This window comes from Manacus vitellinus, unplaced genomic scaffold (genome assembly GCF_001715985.3).
Source record: "Manacus vitellinus isolate BGI_N305 unplaced genomic scaffold, ASM171598v3 scaffold_10_pilon, whole genome shotgun sequence".
NCBI lineage: Eukaryota > Metazoa > Chordata > Aves > Passeriformes > Pipridae > Manacus > Manacus vitellinus.
The window spans coordinates 10,827,483-10,846,395 of NW_021938838.1; the positions used below are offsets into that span (position 1 = coordinate 10,827,483).

An 18,913-nucleotide genomic window follows, 5' to 3' on the forward strand; every position below is an offset into this window, starting at 1 on the left:
TTTGTTATGCTTTAACTACAGGATGTGGTTATTGAAAGAACATTCTTGGGTTTTTGGCAAAAACTCAGTAATTTCGTGTGAGTTTGTAAGACAGGGGTAGCCAAGTTCAGCAGCAGCAAGAGGTAAGATGAAGGTGGGGATTGAAGGCTCTTCAGTGAGTTGTAACATGTCCAGCCAGCATGCTCCTTCATGTTGTAGTTTAGGAATTTGAAAATCCCTTTTATAGGAGAAATCAACACACTCTTGACTCTTCTTGAGCTTTTCAATGTAATTTTGATGGTAGTGTGGGAGAAGAAGTAGTGCCAGTTTTATCTAATATTTTTTGCTTTGTTCTAGCTTTCTTTTTTGTTTCTGAGCATTTCTGTTGTTTCTACAATAGATTGTCTTGGATGCTTCTGAGTAAAATAAACTTTAGGCTAGTGATCAGTTCAATTTCTGTTTCCTTACACCGTCATCTAGCATGGAAGTGATCTTCAGAAGATCTACAAGTGTGTTAGCCAGGCAGTAAAATAGAAAGAAGCACCGCATTATTTGTAATATTTTTAGTTTGATTTATAAATTAGTGTTTATTAAAAATATATTTAATATGAAATAGATTTTAAACATTTCTGAAAAATATTGAGAGTTCTTAAGAACTGTATGTAGCTGAGGAGAAATAATGGTAGTGTTGTAAAACAACATCTGAAGGATCTGCTCGTTAAGGTAGATTTTAGTGTAGCACAGGATTTTAATGATACAAATCACATTTTTGTTTTAAAATACTTTCATTCAGTTAAAATTACTGTAATGAAATGTGCTTTTTACAGATTAGATATAAAATTGTTTCAAACCAGTACTCAATGCACATTATGCCACAGTATCTTGTCCAATGATACTTCAAATAAATGTCAGTGTTTCAGTGCAAAATAATTATTAGTGAAGCTCAAAAGAGATGGTAAAAGAGATTTGCTGTAAAATATTTTGCTTCTCAGTGTAAAAGTGATTATTTGAAATAAATTAAGATATTTCTACAATTGTGGATATTCCAGATGAGCATTCAAATTAGAGCTCCAGCAAAATTGATGTCACTGCTATATCTCCTAGCAGGATAAACCTTGAGTCTCGTGGCAACTTTATGGTTTTAAGTTAATAAATAAACTGTGTAGATAACCAGAAACTCTTCGTGCATTGCAGTGTATCTTCACAGAGTTTTATTAAGGTGTCCACTGAACCAGTCAAAAAGTCTGAGTAAGGAGAGTGTGAACAATTTTGAAAATAGTTATCATTAATAATTTCTATTTATGTTGAAAAAATTAAGTTACTGTTGGCAATACAAAGCATATCTAATAACTGCACCAAAAGAAAAATTGAAGGGGGCTTTTTTGAAAAAGAAGTCAAAATCAGTGTTTTCTTAGCTTCTGTACAATTTCCATAGCCACAGTGAATTCTGGGTTTTCAGTTTATTTAATATGCTGTCGACTGTTCTAAATAAAACCGGAAAGAATCAACCAATTTTGCAAGTCTTTGCTCTAAGCAGGTGTTAAGTTTGGTGAAATGTGGTAACTCTGGGATTTTATGATGCAGAAAGAACCTATCCTTATTGAGTTTGTTATGTGAAATTTGTGTTTCTTGAAGCTAATTAAGTCTCCCTAAAATTAATCAAGAACTGTTGTCATGTATTCTCTTCTGTGTGCTCTAATACTCCAAACTTAAAGGAAACATCTTAAGGACATCTAAAGGAAACAACTTAAAGGAAAACAGTAATGGACAGAGGTGTTTCTAAGAAGGAAGACCTTTTGTTAACACTGTAGGGTTTTTTCCCCTCACTTTTGACCAGTTTTAGCTGATAAAGTTCAGATAGTTTAAAAAACAACAACAAAACACCAAAGCACGATGCAGCAAATCTGTGCTGCAGGTGCAGCATCGATCCACCAGCTCAATACCACACAAATAGCAATTTGGTAGGTGTGAAAAGCAACCGCTGCTGTAGCAGCAAGGTGCAGGGCTCATAATGTAACTGTTTAAATGTTCTTCAGTCAAAATGAAAGTGCCCCACAAGCTGTTGCTAGGGAAATAGGCGCCTGTGGTTAGTGCTGAATGCAGGGAGGCTTGTCTGTCTTGCAGATCAAAAAACGGCTCCAAGTACTTTGTGTATCACTTTACTGCCGGAAACTTGCTGCTTATCAGCACACGGGGCTTTGTGCCTCCGAGGAGCTTCGGTTACAAATGAAGAGAGGATCTTTCTTTTTTAGCTCCCTTCCCTTTAGATTTTGATGTGAAATATTTCTGCCAGGTGCTATCCTTGTTTGTAATGTCTGTGTGTGATAGGAAGGATACCGTCCCCAGGGCCTGATCCTGATAACACTTCTGGTGGAGCAACAGCTTGATCTCTCTGTAACTGAAGGGAATCTCACGTGCAACTCTTTATCCAGGGCTCTGGCAAAATTTACACTTTAAGGCATATCTTTTAAAAATAAACAAAAAATTAAAAATCAGTGCAATTTTGTCCTTACATTAATTCTCTAAAGACCTACTAGGAGTGTAGTAAGTATGAATTACCACAATTAAGCACCTTCATTAAAGTGGGATGATTTTTAAAAACTATCATGGTTTATTTTTCTAAAATCACAAAATTTCTGGGACACTCTAAACTGGACATCCTCCTCATTTTCCCAATTGAATACCAGTAAACCACAGCCCGGTGTTGCCCTCCAGATGACGCTGGTCCATTTCAAAGGCACATGAGGCATCTCTCATGATTACCAGGGACTCATCCTTAATACTGGATACATAGTACAATGAAAGTAAAGCAGCAGCTTATTTGGGCATTCCAGACTGAACATGTAACAGGTTGAACAAAGTCTTATTTTTATCTGCTTTTAGGCATGCACAGAGTCAACAGGTTTGTATCTGCCTTTTCAGATGAACTCCATGAGATATCGTAGTTTTTTCCCTCTCATCTGCCTCCAAGGCTGCCAAAATGCTTCATCAGGATTTTGACCTTTTTCATAAGAACCTTTTCCAGTACCACTTTTATGAATATGGGTGCATGTTGGGCTTGGCTAGGTACAGCTGAGTGGTGGCCAAAACCTAATGGAACTTGGTCACAGCTGTCCCAGAGCTTAGGTATGAACTGGACATTTAGCCCAGGGGGACAGAATGGAGTGCCTGTTTGGGGTGATGATTCGAATAGTTTGGGTATTCTTGCAAAAATTTAACTGAAAATGACTATAGATTTATTTTAATTCTTGTTGCGATAAAATACTTTGCATCCACTCTGATTTTGTGCCAGATTATTTGGCAATTTCCCAAGCCTTTTAGGTTCCAAAGTGGGTCTCTAGTGACAGAGCTTTGGGGTGAACAATGAAGTAGATGTTGATATTGTCCCTTCCCAGCACACTTATTTAGCTTGTATCAGATTTCCCACTGACATCTTAATTTGGATTTCCTGCTCTGGCTTCTTTTTGGGTCATTCTTTCAACACTGCTGTATAACCACGTACTCCTCCTCTTGGTTCCTGCCCCTGTTGAGCATGTGCTGGATTCCAGCAATGAATAGTGACCATCCAGGGCTCCAGCTAGTACCTGACACTGTGCTGAGCTATTGAACTCCTTTGGCATCTTGTCACATCTAACCAGTTTTTCCCAGAGTGCATGTAAAGCTGGTAAAGTAGGAAGAGAGGAAGACAAAGCCAAGGACTGTTACATATAATATGAATTCCCCTACTAGACAGCTGGTGCTCTGCATTCGGGGATGATACCTGACCATGTCTTCTGATCATCCTGCCTACCTGACATCCTGTTCATGACATCCTAGGAATGTGCATTTCTACCCTTCTTGTGCTCCAAGACAAGCAAATGTAGTAGCAGAATCTTTCATTTCCGTACTAACAGTAGAGAAGTCTTTATCCAGACTTGCAAGGTACAGGGAGGGAATGTTTTGCTGGTTTTTTTTTTAGCTAGTTTTCCTGCCATATTGTCATATTTGTAGATGTGCAATATTTTATGTTGGTTTGAATTATGCACTGTTTTACTTCAGATTCTCTTCTTGGGATGTTTTTTCTAATTGCTGATATTTGATCTTGTGCGTAATGAAATTTACTGAAGTACTTAAGAGCTGCATTAGCTATAATGCTGTGAAATTTAGTAAAATATTTTTATACTGTTTCTAACAGAGTGTCCTTTGCTGTCACAGAAGCTTTGCTTGAAAACCATTGGTATCAGTTAGCATAAAGATGATGCCTCTCATCAGTTTTCGGCCTTCTTCTCAGACATTTCCATCTATCTTTAAGTGTTTCAGTCAAGTTACATTCATGCTGCAGTGTGCCACAGTATAATTAAGTACTTTTTCTTCTATTGATTATTTGGGCAAAGGTTCATAGTATGTAGAGATAGAGATTGAGTAGATTTTTCTTCTGTGAACTATGAAGGGAAGAAATGGAAGCATTGTTAATGCCTACAGTAGTCCTTGGAGTAAAGATTCCCTCTCTTGTTGCAGGTTCCTGTGTGTGATACATCAAAAGATTTAGTGTCAAGGATTGTACCTGAGTGGGCTGCACTCACTCTGCTGCAGGAATTTCAGAATGACTGAGCAGACCACAATGGAGTGGAGAAATACAGCTTTTGCCAATGAATCCTGTGGCCTGTAATGGTAAGCAAACGTGTTTCTTATCAGTAGTCTCAGTAAGATTTTGGTCCACAAAAGCCTGGAGTCATGTGCTATGACAGCTCAGCATTACAGTCCAGGTAAAAAGTGCTTTTTGAACAGCTGCTGTTGAGGTTTAACACCCTGCCCTGGGGGTTGGTTGGGTGCTGACCAATGGGAACCTGCATGAGGGTTTTGGTGCATACACCACTGCTTTGGAAGGTTCTTCTGTGGACTTCATATTTCTCTGAGGCAGGAACTGCACAGCTTTTCAGGAAAGTGACCTTTGCCATAGCCTGACGGTTTGCTTTGTCTATTGTGTTATTTCAGTTTTGGAATTAACTAGTTTTGTTTTAATACTAGTTAACTGGACTTAATATCAGCAAATCCAAAAGAGAAAACTGCTGAAGGAGAATTTAATTTAAAAGTGTCTGCTTCACTTTGGCTGTGCCAGGTGAGATAGCCATGTTTTCCCTGGTGAGTCAGTGCTTCATTGGTGCAGGTTTCCAGTAGCCTGTTGGAGCTGGGAACAGTTTGGCAGGGCTGGCTGTCAGACAAAGCTTTGAAAATGGTAAGATGAAAGATGAGATGAAACAAGAAGACAGTGGATTAGGTCTGTGTTCAGATAATCAAAACTTAGCGTGGCATGTTGGTTATCACTGGAAAGCTCTCACTGCTTCTGCATGGTTCCCTCTTTGTGTCATCCAAGAGAGCTTACCCAGGCACTCATGAATGCTTGGCTCCTGTTGTCTGGATCAGAGAAAAATATGTATACAACTCCTAAAAATTTTCTAGTGTGTGTTGCTATCAAGTGAGGCTGAAAATACAAGATTTCAGAGGTTTGCAGTCCATTATCATTCTTTTATTTCAGAATGAGCCCCCAAGGACCTTTCCTTCTTTTATTTCAGAATGAGCCCCCAAGGACCCTTCCTAAACCAGATATTACATTTTGGAAAACTGTGAAAAAAGGAATTATGTGTGTTTGACTGCTGGTGTGTCCTGAGGTAGGGTATGAATGTAGAAACAATGCTTCTACTAGAAATGTCTGTCTCCTTGGTGGTGTTTTTAATACTTAACCTCCAAGGGAGGGAACTTCCTCATTGCAAGTGTTAGTTTTAGTTTTTTTGGCTGTGAAGTACGGATGTGGTGGTGTAGCAAATGTTGTACAGTTAAGTTTGGGGAACATTAAAATTCCCCTGTAATAAATAGAATACAGAAATAAGATTTCTAAAACATGTACTTGATGGGACTTATTCTTGAAGTACCAGTCATTAAGTAAAGGGGGATTGGATTTAATGTCTTCTTACCTTCCCCCTTGTTTCATAGATAGTATGAAGGCTTTGCTTTCATAAAGGGCTTTTTATACATTGACATTCACACTGTAATATCACCCTGCAGTGCACTGTTCCAGGTACTGATGTCCATCTCTTGGCCATGTGTTGAGATTTGTTTCCAAAGTGAGATTGCCAGTGGGTCTGATTGCTTTGGGAAGAGTTGAGTAAACAGAAATTCAGACAGAAGCAGTGGTTTTGGCCTTTGTCAATAGACACAAGTGATGTTGCTCTTACACTGTGGTTTACTCTTGCATTTTGGTTATCATGTTTGGCAAAATTGTTTTAAAAAAAATATTTGGTTCTGTAAAAATTAGAGACTGGGACAAAAAAAAAGTCAAAGAAACCCAAGTTGTTGATGCCAATGCATTGGTTGAATTTTGGGTGCCATGTACATTGCTATTCACTTCAGTAGCATGGAAGTATTGTAGGTAGGAAAGAGAGGAACCTCTTTCTCTGTTGTACTGTTTTAACTGGACTCAACCAAAATAGCAAATGATTTCTTATCTCATGGGTTTTATCTTCTTCCCTCCCATGGCGTGGCCCTTGTCCCTGCACCTGTTCTGTGCAAATACACTATTTACCCTAGAGGTGGGAAAGACTCATTCTGTGTTGAACTGTAACAACCCCCTTAAATAACTATTTGAGACAGCAAAAAATGAGAGTAATGTGTGATGTCCCTTACGCTCCTCTGTAAGTGTTCACAGTGATTTATTTGAATTTCTATTTTTTTATTTTTTGCACATTTGTTGGTGTTTCTAGTCATAGTTAGAAGAGTCCAGTTACATCCTAGTACTTTCTCTATCACTTCTTGACTGCTTTACTGAAATAAAATATCTGAGGCATATTCAAAATATTGCAGTACAAATGAGAGAGATTTCATTGTAGATGTAATTAATGATATTGAGATTAGAAAATTTATCATCCTGAGCACTTTTGTTTGCTTTATGCTGTAATTCTGTAACCTAAATGAGATCATACCTGAAAAAAACCAGCTTGACAGTTCAAACATACCTTTCTTGACTTTTTTTTTTCCTTATTGCTAATTTCAATAAAGGCTGAGTATTACCTACCGCAATACATTTTTTTCTTAAAAAATAGATCTTCTGAAAATATCAGAAATTTTAATTTTGGGGAAAATCAGTGATATTCTAGTAGTAATTATTGAGGTTTACACACACAGAGACTCTGTCCTATTCCTGCCTGAGCTGAAAACTCTGTTTTTCCCCATAGCGCTCAAATTTAATGGTCTGTGTTTCAAGGGTTTTTTTTTTTCTGCAGCTTATATAGCTTAATATTGTGGAGTTTATTACTTTAAATAACTGCACAAGCACTCTGCTTTTGGTATAATTAAACTGAAATTACACAATGAAAAGGTATCCTGGCTTCTGAGGACACTGTGTTCAAAGACACGAATTTTAAATAGGTCATCGGAAACTGAGGGTGGAATATTGACTTTTGAGTGGTAAGTTCAATTTTAAACCAGCTAAAGTCAGGAAATCTATCTGTAAGATGTGACGGGGGGTTCAGGAGTCAAGGAATAATCACACACCTTGGATTTTGAAAGATGCAAAGAACAGCTCAGTTCCCTTCAGGTGTGATGTGTCTCTTTACACCCTGGAGTTTGCTGCTTATGAAAACCAGGATTATGAAAGGATTGCTTCCTCCCCTGCCCCGCTGAGCCAGACCCAGCAGTTAATTACAAGGCTTAATAGATTCGTTGGTTAAACCATCATGTGTTTTCACAATAAAAACTACCTTAGAACAGTAGTAAACCCTCCCATGTAATTCAGTTGCATCAATCTCATTATATGGATTCTTCTTTCTTTTTTTACTAAGTTTGTGAGCTGGTCTTAAATTACCAGTCCATTTTCCGAGCCATCTTCTGTCACCATCTCTCTGCCCTCCCTGGATCAGTAACACAGAGATTTCTTTCTGTGACTGTAATCTCTTTCCTCAAAGCACATCCTGTAATAACAGTAGTACTTCAAAACGAGCAACAAACACTCCACCTTCCCGCCCCCAACTTTAGAAATCGTGTTCTTGATATTCTTTTTCTCACCTGTGAGAGGTGATGAGTCAGTTTAACAGCTCGATGCTGCCATTGCTTTCCTACCTGTGGTTTTTCTTTTCCTCTCCAAACCCTGGGCCAGCTCCAGAGCTCATTGATAGCTCTGAGGTTGCACTCCCCACCCTGACAGAGGTGTATTGTAGAACAAACAACTTAGAGGAGAAGCAATCTACTGAAATTAGAATGTGAATAAAAGAAAGTTCAGTTTCAATGCTTTCTTTGCACTATATTTAGCACTGTCATTGCCAAGGCTCTTAATGTTCAAGGGCAAAGCTCAGGTGATGTGGTGTTTCTGGTTGCTCAGACACGTGGTGGGATTTCTAGCACTTTTGGTTGTGTTGGTTTGGTTTGTTTGTTTGGTGGGTTTTTTTTCAAATGGCAGATTACTTTCTGTATTGATTTGGGTTTTTTATGTAAATATAGTTCTGAGTGATGATGTCTTGAAGGGGGCATGCTCACTTTTTGTAAGAAAGTAGAAGGTAAATGTAAGGAAGATTTTTCTGTATTGCAGAAGGAGCTCTTCAGAAATTAAATGCAACTAAGGAAAATGAAATTTCACATGAAAACCTTCAAAATAGAAGAAAAGTTTCACCTTTGTAAAGAAGCTTGCCACTGCTAGCAGATAGATCACTAAAAACACACCTGTTCTCCATTTAGTATTTTTGTATGAGTTGAAAAAGCTAAGGTGACTGCAGGTTAACATCTGAAAGCAAAGTTTAAAAGGAAGAAGTGTTGTCTTTAACATGAATGGTATTTCCTGTGGTGTACATTGGGATTGCTAAAGTTCATTTCCTAGCCTGAATTAGTTGTGGAGTCCACTAGACTGAAGATTATTTTTGCCTGAAATCTGTAATTAATATACTAATCTCCTTCAATTATTCTACTGGATGTTTATAGATTCCTGATTCCCTTTAAATATCTGCTAATGGATAATTACAGTCAGCAATCATTCTTGTCAGGGAAATTGCTAAAGCAATTTCAGAAACACTGTTGTTATTTGTGTGAAACAAAAGATGGAATGAAAATCAAAACTGTACTGTCTGTCTATTGCTGTAGTAGTTAAAGATGGAAAAACTGGTTCTGCTTGCTTTTGTGAGCAGTTATTGAGAGGAATAAGGCAATTTATATAAATTCATTTGGTTCTTGCTGTTGGGGTTTGTTTTAATATTTTGGGATGTCACTGCTCTTTGGTAACCAGACAGCTCCAGGTGATCAAGGCTTGAGTTCTTGGCAGATAAACAACTAAGTGAAAAAATGCTTTCAACATTATCCAGGTGGTTACTGTGGATGTGTTTGTTTGTGAATATATCAGTAGCTTTGAAGTTCAAAACGGATCTGCAATATTCTTGGATTCTGTTTGGAAAGGCATTAACTTGGTCAGTATCTGCTATGAATAATTCTCCTAAGAGGGGGAAGAAGGACAGGATCACTGGTTGTCTGCATCCTGACGTGGGCTGGAGGGAGAAGGTTTGCCAGATCCACTCCCCAGCCTGTGACGGAGCCAGTGCCTGGAAACTGTTCCTACTCTACAAATACAGAGAATAAAGGAGGGCCATCCCAAGAGCTGTTTCATAGTTATCAGCCTGACTTTTGGATCAGGTCTTTCTGTTGCTCCACCTTGCACTACCCGGGGGGAAATGGCTCTTTGTGCCAGAGCTCCAGAGAGAAGTCCCTGGGACGAGCAGCTCTCTGCTCTGCTCCCTCAATGCCTTCAGTGTTCTCCCCTTTCTCCCTCCTCCATCTGCCCTTGCACTGCTCCGTGCAGACTCTTGCTGGGGAGGAAGGTGCTGAAATCACCACGTGCATCAACACCCTGGGGCTGATGTGTGACCCGCAGTGCTTTAAAAAAAGAAAACTTAAAAAAAAAAAAAGGTCCAGTGCAGTGTGCCTTCACGTTGGGGGGAAAACTGATGAGTCTCTGCTGCTTACTTGAGCACTAGATAAAAACTGGGAGACCAAGAGCTAGTCGGGTTGGATGTGCCTAGGAGAGCAGCTCCTAGCTTTGGCTCCAAGCAGAAAAATGTCACTTTTGTCTCCTGAGCTCTGTACAGGCTCTGGCAGAGACAGCAGCAGAAGGTCTCCCCAGGGTGTTCTATAGGGGGTGGATGCAGCCTTGGGCACCCCAGGACACAGAATCTTTTTCTCTCTCTCTCTCCTGTCTGTGTTCTACATTTTCAAACAGTTCCTGGAAAAAATTCAAAGGAAGAAGGGCACAAAAAGTAGGGACTTTTTAAAAGGGGAATGGTAGTGGCAGTGGGACATGGAATGCAAATTGAAACTAGATCAGAGTTGAATTATTAATCTCAAAGTAGCATTTATGCAGTGTATTATATTCTTGATAAATCAATAAAGTACTGTTGGGGAGTTTCTTTATCTAGTAAAGTTTTGAGAAGAAAATGCTATGACCCAGGGGTCATTCATGATTGCTTTTAATGCATATATATGAAATCAGTGCAGGAAAAAACCAAATCAATAAGAAAGCAATCTCTTTTTTATTAAAATGGATTAAACCATTGAAAAGATATTTCTCTTCAATTTGATGTCCTGTAAAGCTCTTCAATAACATTCATAGATAGTTCCAAGCTGACACAGGCCATATTTTTCATCCTTTGAGCATCAGATGATGCTCAGGTAATACTGAACCAAAATCCCACAGTACAATAGACATTGTCCTTGGTATTGTTTTCTAATTGACATAGTCTGAAGAATAAATTACAGAAAACAAGCTGTGAAGTAATTTTTCTTGGATTTCAGTATTAAGTAGTCCAAGACAGGATTACCTGTCTTGCATAATTATGAATGTATTGCTGCATAACAATTAATAGTTATTTTTTGAAAATGGATTCTGCTAATTGGAAAAATAAAGCTTCCTCTCAAAAAACCTCTATATCATGAAAATTACCCTCAAAATCATATTTCTGCAAGTATATTAAGAACATTTTCATTGTTTATTATTCTGAAATACACTTTTGGATGGAATGAGGACAGCAAACCTGTCATCTATTTTACATAGTGGTTCACATCAGGCTGTGTGTTCCTGCACCCCCACTCCCATGGTAAAGGAATTCTTCAGGTTGTTCAGTGAGCTGCCTGTCTCTCTGGTGCATCACAGTCCAAACCTTCCTACTGTTTGTAGCATGTTTTCTTTGTAATTGAAATACAAATTCAGATTTAAATGCTTGCCCCTGTACACACCTTCTGGCAGTTCTATCTTCAGAAAAAAGCCTGGCTTATACTCAAGTAGTTCTGCAATTAACTTGGACTTGGAAAATGCATTAAAAAATTATCCAAATGTTTCAATTTCTTCTTCATATCTCCTTTAAGTGGCAGTGATTTCTAAGATTTACACTTCTTTGCAAGAGCATTATTATTCATGTGCAGACAGTATGAGTACCAGAATTTCAAGTGAGAAATGGGAGGCCCTTAATTATGAAGAAAAGCTCAGTAATAGCCAGTACTGGTGAGATATTAGGTGTACCATTAACTATACATGGGAAAGATGTATTAAAAGGTGTCTTCAATTTTATTTCTGTTTTTAATACATATGTCAGTTTGTTCGGTAAAAGTGATGCAATACAATCTCTTTTGTTTTTGTGATAAATCAAAGTCTGTGATAGAGTCTGGGCAAGAAGTTGTAGTTACTCATTTTGCAAAAGTTCACTTTTTTTTTGTCCAGTCTCACTATTGATATATCTCATTTTGCCTGCTTGGTCATTAATAATTGGGTAGTATGGTAATGTTTGGCTCTATTTGCAGAGGTGAAATCACTCAGTATGGTTTCTGAAACTTTTTTCTGGTTGTAGTGTGAATGCAGTAGAAATGTGTGTGTGAAGTTAAACATTTTGCCTTTTGAAAATAGCTGGCTAAGATTTTCCTTTTCTAAAAAAAAAAAAAAAAAAAGGTGGGTTTATTGGGTTCTTTCTCCCTAGAGCACTGGCATTGGGCACCATGGTGATGGCAGTCAAGTGGCAAAGAAGTTGTGGTCCAGTTATCAAGTTTTAATAAGGCTTCTGAAATCCTGTTTTTCATGCTTCCCTCCGTCTTATCCCCCCGCCTTTTTTTTTTGTGGCTCTTGGCACTGGGTGAACTATATTCATGAATCTATTTGAAGAACATTGATCATTAGTAATTAACAATACAGTTCACTCCTTAATGTTCATTGTTCACAGAACACACATGTTGCCTTGGAAACATGATCCCTTTTAATGGAATTAAATATATGGAACTAGATGTTAAGTATCCTTTAAAAAAAGTTTAATGAATTTTGGCTTGGGCAGCTGTATTCTTTTCTCATTTTCTGTGCCTTAACTGAAGTGTGAAAGGAATAAAAAAAAGGATTTCTTAATTTTTAAGATGCATGTTTTGGAAAAGAATGCAAAGTGTATTATGATTATATACACACACACACACACACAGGTGCACACAACTTCAAAAGAGGTGTGAGCATTCAGTTACACAACATGCTCATGGAAACTGCTATTTGCTCAAAGGAAAAAAAAACCCCATGTAGTATGAAAATGTACATATGAAAATGTTTGAGTTGCCAGAGGAAGGAGGGGTTGGGGTGGGCAGAGCAGCTGCTGGTGAGCACTGTGGCTGCTGGGCAGCACTGCCCACACACGGGGGCAAACAGCTTTTATTCACTGGTTAGAGCATGCAGGTAGAAAGTTTAAGGCATGAACTATTTTTATTTCCCTCCCCCCTGACCCCCTGCCTTGGGGAACATTTTATATGCTTAACTGAACACATTAATGTACTGTCTCTCTGCAGTGTTCATCCCAGGAAGTGAGAGTCAACCTTCTTGGAAAGGAGTTGGAGACTTGCAAAATAGTAATTAAAAAACCCTCATGCCAGAAATTCCTATCTGCACAAATACAAGTTGATCTGGAGATTCATGCGTAGAGTTGATGATGAATTGCCTGTGGTTTTGGGGAGGTTAATTCTGGCTTTTGATTGCCTTGGAAATCTGAACTGGATGCTCATGAGAAGCAAAACCAGAGAACGTGGGTTACTCGGTGTGCCTGAAGATCACAGGGGCAGCAGTGAGAAGACAAAACTTCTGTTTGAAGCTGTAGCTTCAGCTGTGTCTTATTGTGTGCACTGGGAACTGAGAGAAATAGCAGCCAACCTGGGAGAAAATGCCAGCTAAAGGGAAATACTTCTTCAATGAAAATGATGACTGCAGGATATCAGACCCGCTCTATGAGAAGTACCGCTACACAAGCCAGCAGCATCCCCTCCTGCTACTGCTGCTCTTCATTGCAATCATCTTCTGGACTACTCTGATTATCATCTTCTTTGTCACTGATGTGAGTATGCTTTTTTTTTTTCTGTGTTCAGTGTTTTCAAAGATGATGAGGAGTCACTATCAGACATTTTTGGCTACATAACGCTCATAGCCCCATGGTATCACAGTTGCAGTGCTAAAAGAAATCAAGTAATTGTGAATGTAATACTCTGTATGTTTTTGAAGGGATGGGAAAAAAGGAGACAGTGCTGTCAGGTACATGCACAGTTACTATGAGGACTGTTTGTTTTCTTTCTGCATGTTTTGAACAAATAATAAACTATGTTAAATGCCAGTTATGATAATAAGTAAGTAGTAAAAGAGCCAAGGAAGGAACAAGAGCATGAGATAAAATGGCCTGCATTTCTTGTATTTTTTTTAGAGTCATATAAGGCACGTAAAATATCATAGTGATTTGTTGTTATGAATTCCTGAGGTGATATGGTTCTTTAATGATTTGTAGAAACACAGTAGGAATCTCCCAATACAGCATTTGATCTGTTGAATCAATAGGCAGTTAGCAAAGAGCAGGGTCCCTATAGGCATAAGAGAGATGAGGCTCAAAGAATTTTTTGTTATGTAGTGTAATATGATTTTCTGAAAAGAAATTCAGTGTTCTTCAAGCCAGCCCAGTTGACAGCTGGTAAAAAAGGGAGTTTAAATAAAGATGATATTGCAAAAAGGTAGTAAGGTAGCTTTTATAATCTTTCATTGCCTTCTAACACTGCTTTCCAAACACTGTGCTTCATGATAAAGTGTCTTTAAGTTCCTCTTTAGCAACAAATCTGATCTTGCCATTTGCACTTGTAACCCTTTTAGCTTTTATTTCTTAGGAAAGGAAAGAAGTAGCAACACTATTTGTAACAAGTCATCTCCTGTAAATCTTGGAAAGTTCTTTTAGCTAAAGCTTTTTTTGAGCAAGCTTTTTAGCAAAGCTTGAACTCCTTAAATACATTTCTTTGGGTGCATCTGCATTATAGATTAGCTTAAAAGATGACTCCCAAACCACTAATTTGAAAAGTAATAATGGTGGAACTTAGGCAGAATGAGTATCTAGAATAGTATTGTTATATCATCTCTATATGGGTGAATATCAGAAGGCGTTAATGCTGCCACAGCTGGTCTGCTTAGGAACTCAATTCAGCGTGTTAAGGGTACCCAGGCTGTTCCCAGGACAGTACAGATGCATCCTTCATTTTTCCAAAGGGGACATTTGGACGACTGTAACACTTTGTTTTGCTTCTGCAGGTGGCACATTCCCATCCTGCCTTCATCATCACAGTGTGTGCTGCCCTGGGCATATTTGCAGTCACGTACCTGCTGCTGTGCATCGAGTCCCTGTTCCGAAGGTGGCTCACGTTCTTTGGAGTGATGATTTGGATGTGCTTCTTGACTGTAGGATATGTATCTCTTTTTGAAAAAGAAAATGATTACCAGCTGTGGGAACAGGTATGTGTGTCTTGTTCATTCAGGTACTTACACAGAACTGGTGGTGTATGGGAATGTGTTTGTGTGCTTTATTTTTTCAGAATGTTATAACATCATAGTAATTTTTTTTGGTGAGATTTGGGTTCACTTTTCTAAAGTGATTTTACTGATTTATTACAGTAAATCTTAGTTTGTGTTCTTTGTTATAGTGACAATATAGTTCAGCTGAGAAAATTAGATAACTGCATAAATCTATATGGGAATTCCATCTTTAAGTTGCAAATTAATTGGATTATTACTTAATATTTTTACTAAATCTGAATTACTATGAATTAATCTCCAAGAGAATTTTTCATAATAATACTTGCTTTGTTCATGTATATGGGTCAAAGAGGTGTTCAAGAAATGTATAAAGGACTCCAGAGCTGGGTGTGCCCTAGGGAGCACGTTTTTAAGTCAGTGGGAGAGGTGAAGTGAACAATAAGAATTAATGACACATCCTGGCATAGCTGGGTGTGGCTAAAGTTCATTGCTTGCTATCTCTGATCAGAAGATGGGCGATTTCATGATGCCAAAAATATCGTAATCTGTAGGAAACTCCTCCTAAGATCTCATAATGCAAGCAGAAGAGTTTTTAATTAAATAAAAATGACTTTTTATCTTGTTTTACTGACTCTTTCCCTTCCCCTCTTTATTTCAATAAAGAAAGATATAAATTATCAGTTAAACAACCAAAATCTGATTTGCATTGTGGCCTGGATCCAGCATTGTGTATTTAGAGTTGCTGTTCAGTATTTTTTAACTTGAGGAAGTAGCTATTACCTTAGGAAAAAACCCCAAATTTGCTCTTGTTAAATAGACATACAAATATGTAATGAAGAAAGATTTGGTTTTGCTGCTTTCAGTGCTGCAAGTCAGTGTGGTGTTGTCATGTGGTAATAACTCACTCATATTTATTTTAAGTCTAAAATATAAGGACACTCTATTCTGGAATGTAGAAGTGAATAGACTCATTTCAGACTTTCTCCTCATTATGAATTTATCATTAATTAAAGCTACTGCTTAAATGCAGATTTGGCCTTCACTTCTCCATGTTTATAAAACTATAACACAGAACATTGTGTGATGGGATTGTAAATATGGCAGAAAAATGTTTTTAATCCAACTAAAATAATAAAGATGAACATGGGACGATTACTTTTGCTGAATGAAAAGTTTTATTTTCCTGTTTGTTTGTTTGTTTCTTTATTGTTGTCCCAAGCAAACTGTCTATTCTGGCAAAACATTTAAGTGCAGATGGGGCCCTGAGACTTCCTCGAAGGAAGCTCCTGTCTGGAATGGCACAAGCTGAGTTGCTGTGATGAGGTGGAGCTGAGCCAGGAATGCTGCACTATTTTCCTCTCATCGGAGTTGTTAGTTTCCACATATATAAGCTAACATTTTAACAAACCTATAAACATGGATTTAGGTATTATAGGCCTTGCTACTGACCCCTTGAAGTTTAGTGCCTGTTGTGCATTTTGTAAAATCTGTGCAAATCTAAGTACGTAGTCAGTGGCAATAAAGGTTATTCTTTTTTGTCAGCACCAGGAAGCATTGGTTGGACTTTTGGGTTTTATCAAGCACAGGGTAAACATACACATTGATTGGGTGATGTTAAAATTAGAATAATAACTTGGAGAAGGTGAGAAATCTGATTCCTTTCAGTATTGCTACCCTTGCAACACACTGTTCCTGACGTGTGAGTACAAAGTGCATCCAAAGTGCATCTGAGCTGTAATGGATAAATTCAGGATAAAGGGCAAGGACAGCTGAAAAAATTATAGGTGATATGTCATGTTAAACAATCTTGTCTGTGAATCTGTAGCTGCCAATTCCCTCAAAACTCTTAGAAATACCACAGTCCTTATGGTTTTAACTGTGCTTTTGAAATGTTAATATTTAATTGTTCAGTCTGAAATCCTGCAGCTTTGCTCCTTTTTCTGCAGTGATTTTTGGGAGACACCCAATAATGTGTATATGTGATTTTTTTCTTTTTTTCTTCTCTTTTTCTTTTTCCAAAGGTGCCGTTCTTTCTGTTCATAATCTTCACAGTTTATACCATGCTACCCTTTGGGATGCGAGGTGCTGTCATAATTAGTGTTCTTTCTGCTCTCTCCCATATTATTGTTCTAAGCACTGTGGTAAGCATGACTTCTCAGGAAAAGAAGGAATCCTTTCTATTTCAGGTAAGGAAATACCACTTGGTTAAGTAATTAAACACCCCAGTCATATTACCATTTGCTATTGGCATAACTGTTCTGTTTAGAAAAGTTCCAGACTTCCACATGGATGTTTCAAGTTCATGGATTTGAAGCTTGGGCCCCAAAAAACTCAGGCTTTTCATAAAATTGTGAATCTTTAAATCTGTAATGCATTTTGTTTTTCTGACCTAAGTGGAAAAAGCAGGATTGTTCTATTAATTTTTAAACAAAGTTATTAAAAATACGATTAACTTTGTCACAATCATTCTTCCCAATCTGTGCTGTTTCAGGTGGGTCTATCTAACTTTATCAGGCACTGCCCACAGGGTGGATCAAAAGGGCCATTGCTGCCCTGGGGTGTCAGCAGGGCCTGGGAGTGCTGCTGAGTGTTTTTAGGGTTCCCAACACTTATTAATAGGGTGTGTTCAAAGGAGCACCCCAGCTCATTTGGTGCAGGTGTGTGCCAGACTCCACACAGAGTGCTGATGCATGAGTTTGTAGACTGGTTTCTCCATAAATCAAACACTGGTGCCTGGAAATAAATGTTAAATGATATAGCAGAATTTTCTGTTTCATTCTTCTACTAGTATATTTGTACAGGAATGCTGGTGACTCTGAAAGTTAGCTTATGTTTTCCAGCTACATCCTGGCTAATTGCAGCACTGTGATTTGTTATGTGGCAGGGTAGGAGGAAATGGAAGGCGGTCTGGGATTAATTGTTTTTATGGGACTAGTATGTGTGTTAGTGAAGTATCAATGACTGCTGTGCAGTAGGTAAATATTTTTCTTCTTGTGCAGCTGCTTGCCAATGCTGTCATTTTCCTTTGTGGTAACTTGATGGGTGCATTTCACAAGCGCCAAATGCAGGTTGCTTCGTGGGATTTGTACAGATACACGTTGAAGTGCATTCAGGTCCGAATGAAACTGAAGATTGAAAAGAGGCAACAAGTGAGTGAGCTAATTCATGTTATGAATTGCTGGTTTTCATTTCCAAAGTCGGTATAAATTTAATGAGGTTGGTGACTAATGCATGTTGAAAGGCTTGGTCCAGTCTTTGTGATACCCACCTAGTGTCAAAAATAAGAGTTGTGCCATTTGTAACAAAAGAAGGAAGTTAAAGGGAGGAAGTTGATCTCTGGGGCTTGTCTGTATGAAAATCACAGTATTTTCTAACAGGAATATAATTACCAGTCATTTTAGTTACTTTTTTCCTGTATAAAGTGTTCCTAGGACTGGCTCAAGGTAACTTAAAAGAACATGTCCTTAATGCCCTGAAATTACATGTAAGGTGATTTCAGCAGTTGGTTTTATGCTTCCCTTGGTCTGAATTCTAAAGTATTAGTTGTTCTTATATTTTCTTGTCTCACAAATTATTTTTCTTTTGCTAGAAGGAGAAAATTGGACCCAAAGGGAGAAAACAATCATGTAATAGATTACAGTAGTTGAGTATAAACAATTTATTTCCATAAACTCCACTGGTATTTAAGGAATAAGGAAGGAACATTAATTTCTTACTGAGGAAGGATCGTAGAGAAGTATCAAAGCTATAACTAGGGCACCTTTCCTCTTTTATCCTGGTATAAGTAGGGTTAAGAATAGCAGTCTAGAAGGCTGATGTGTGCTGTGTTCTCTGCCCACCAGTTATTAGATAAAAGGAAGGGGCTGTAAAGTGACTGACCTGATCAAACTGAAAAGAAGAAAATGCCACACTGCTAGTGCAATCTGTTCCTGATGCTAATCTTGTGAGATGAGATGACAAATTTGCATGAAAGTCCTGGCAGAGTTTTCCCACACAGCCACCAGGGAACCATCTGATCACCTTACACAGGCAGTGTGCTCTCATTTCTTGGGCAGTGTGGTGACTTCCAGGGGGTTTAGGGCTTTGGTTTTGAGTTTATTTCTTTTTTAATGTCTCCTTGTTTGAAGTGTA

General features: G+C 38.2%; 1 protein-coding gene across 1 annotated transcript in view; it reads left to right on the plus strand.

The window, feature by feature from the left end:
- Positions 1–4,500: 4,500 nt before the first annotated feature.
- ADCY7 (adenylate cyclase 7) overlaps positions 4,501–18,913 on the plus strand; it is a 41,044-nt gene continuing 26,631 nt past the window's right edge. Inside the window, exons 1-5 of the mRNA XM_018084975.3 lie at positions 4,501–4,629; positions 12,796–13,334; positions 14,561–14,761; positions 16,804–16,968; positions 17,782–17,931. Of these exons, the coding sequence (XP_017940464.1) occupies positions 13,164–13,334; positions 14,561–14,761; positions 16,804–16,968; positions 17,782–17,931 (687 nt within the window). The 5' untranslated portion in view covers positions 4,501–4,629; positions 12,796–13,163. The remainder of the gene's footprint in view (positions 4,630–12,795; positions 13,335–14,560; positions 14,762–16,803; positions 16,969–17,781; positions 17,932–18,913) is intronic.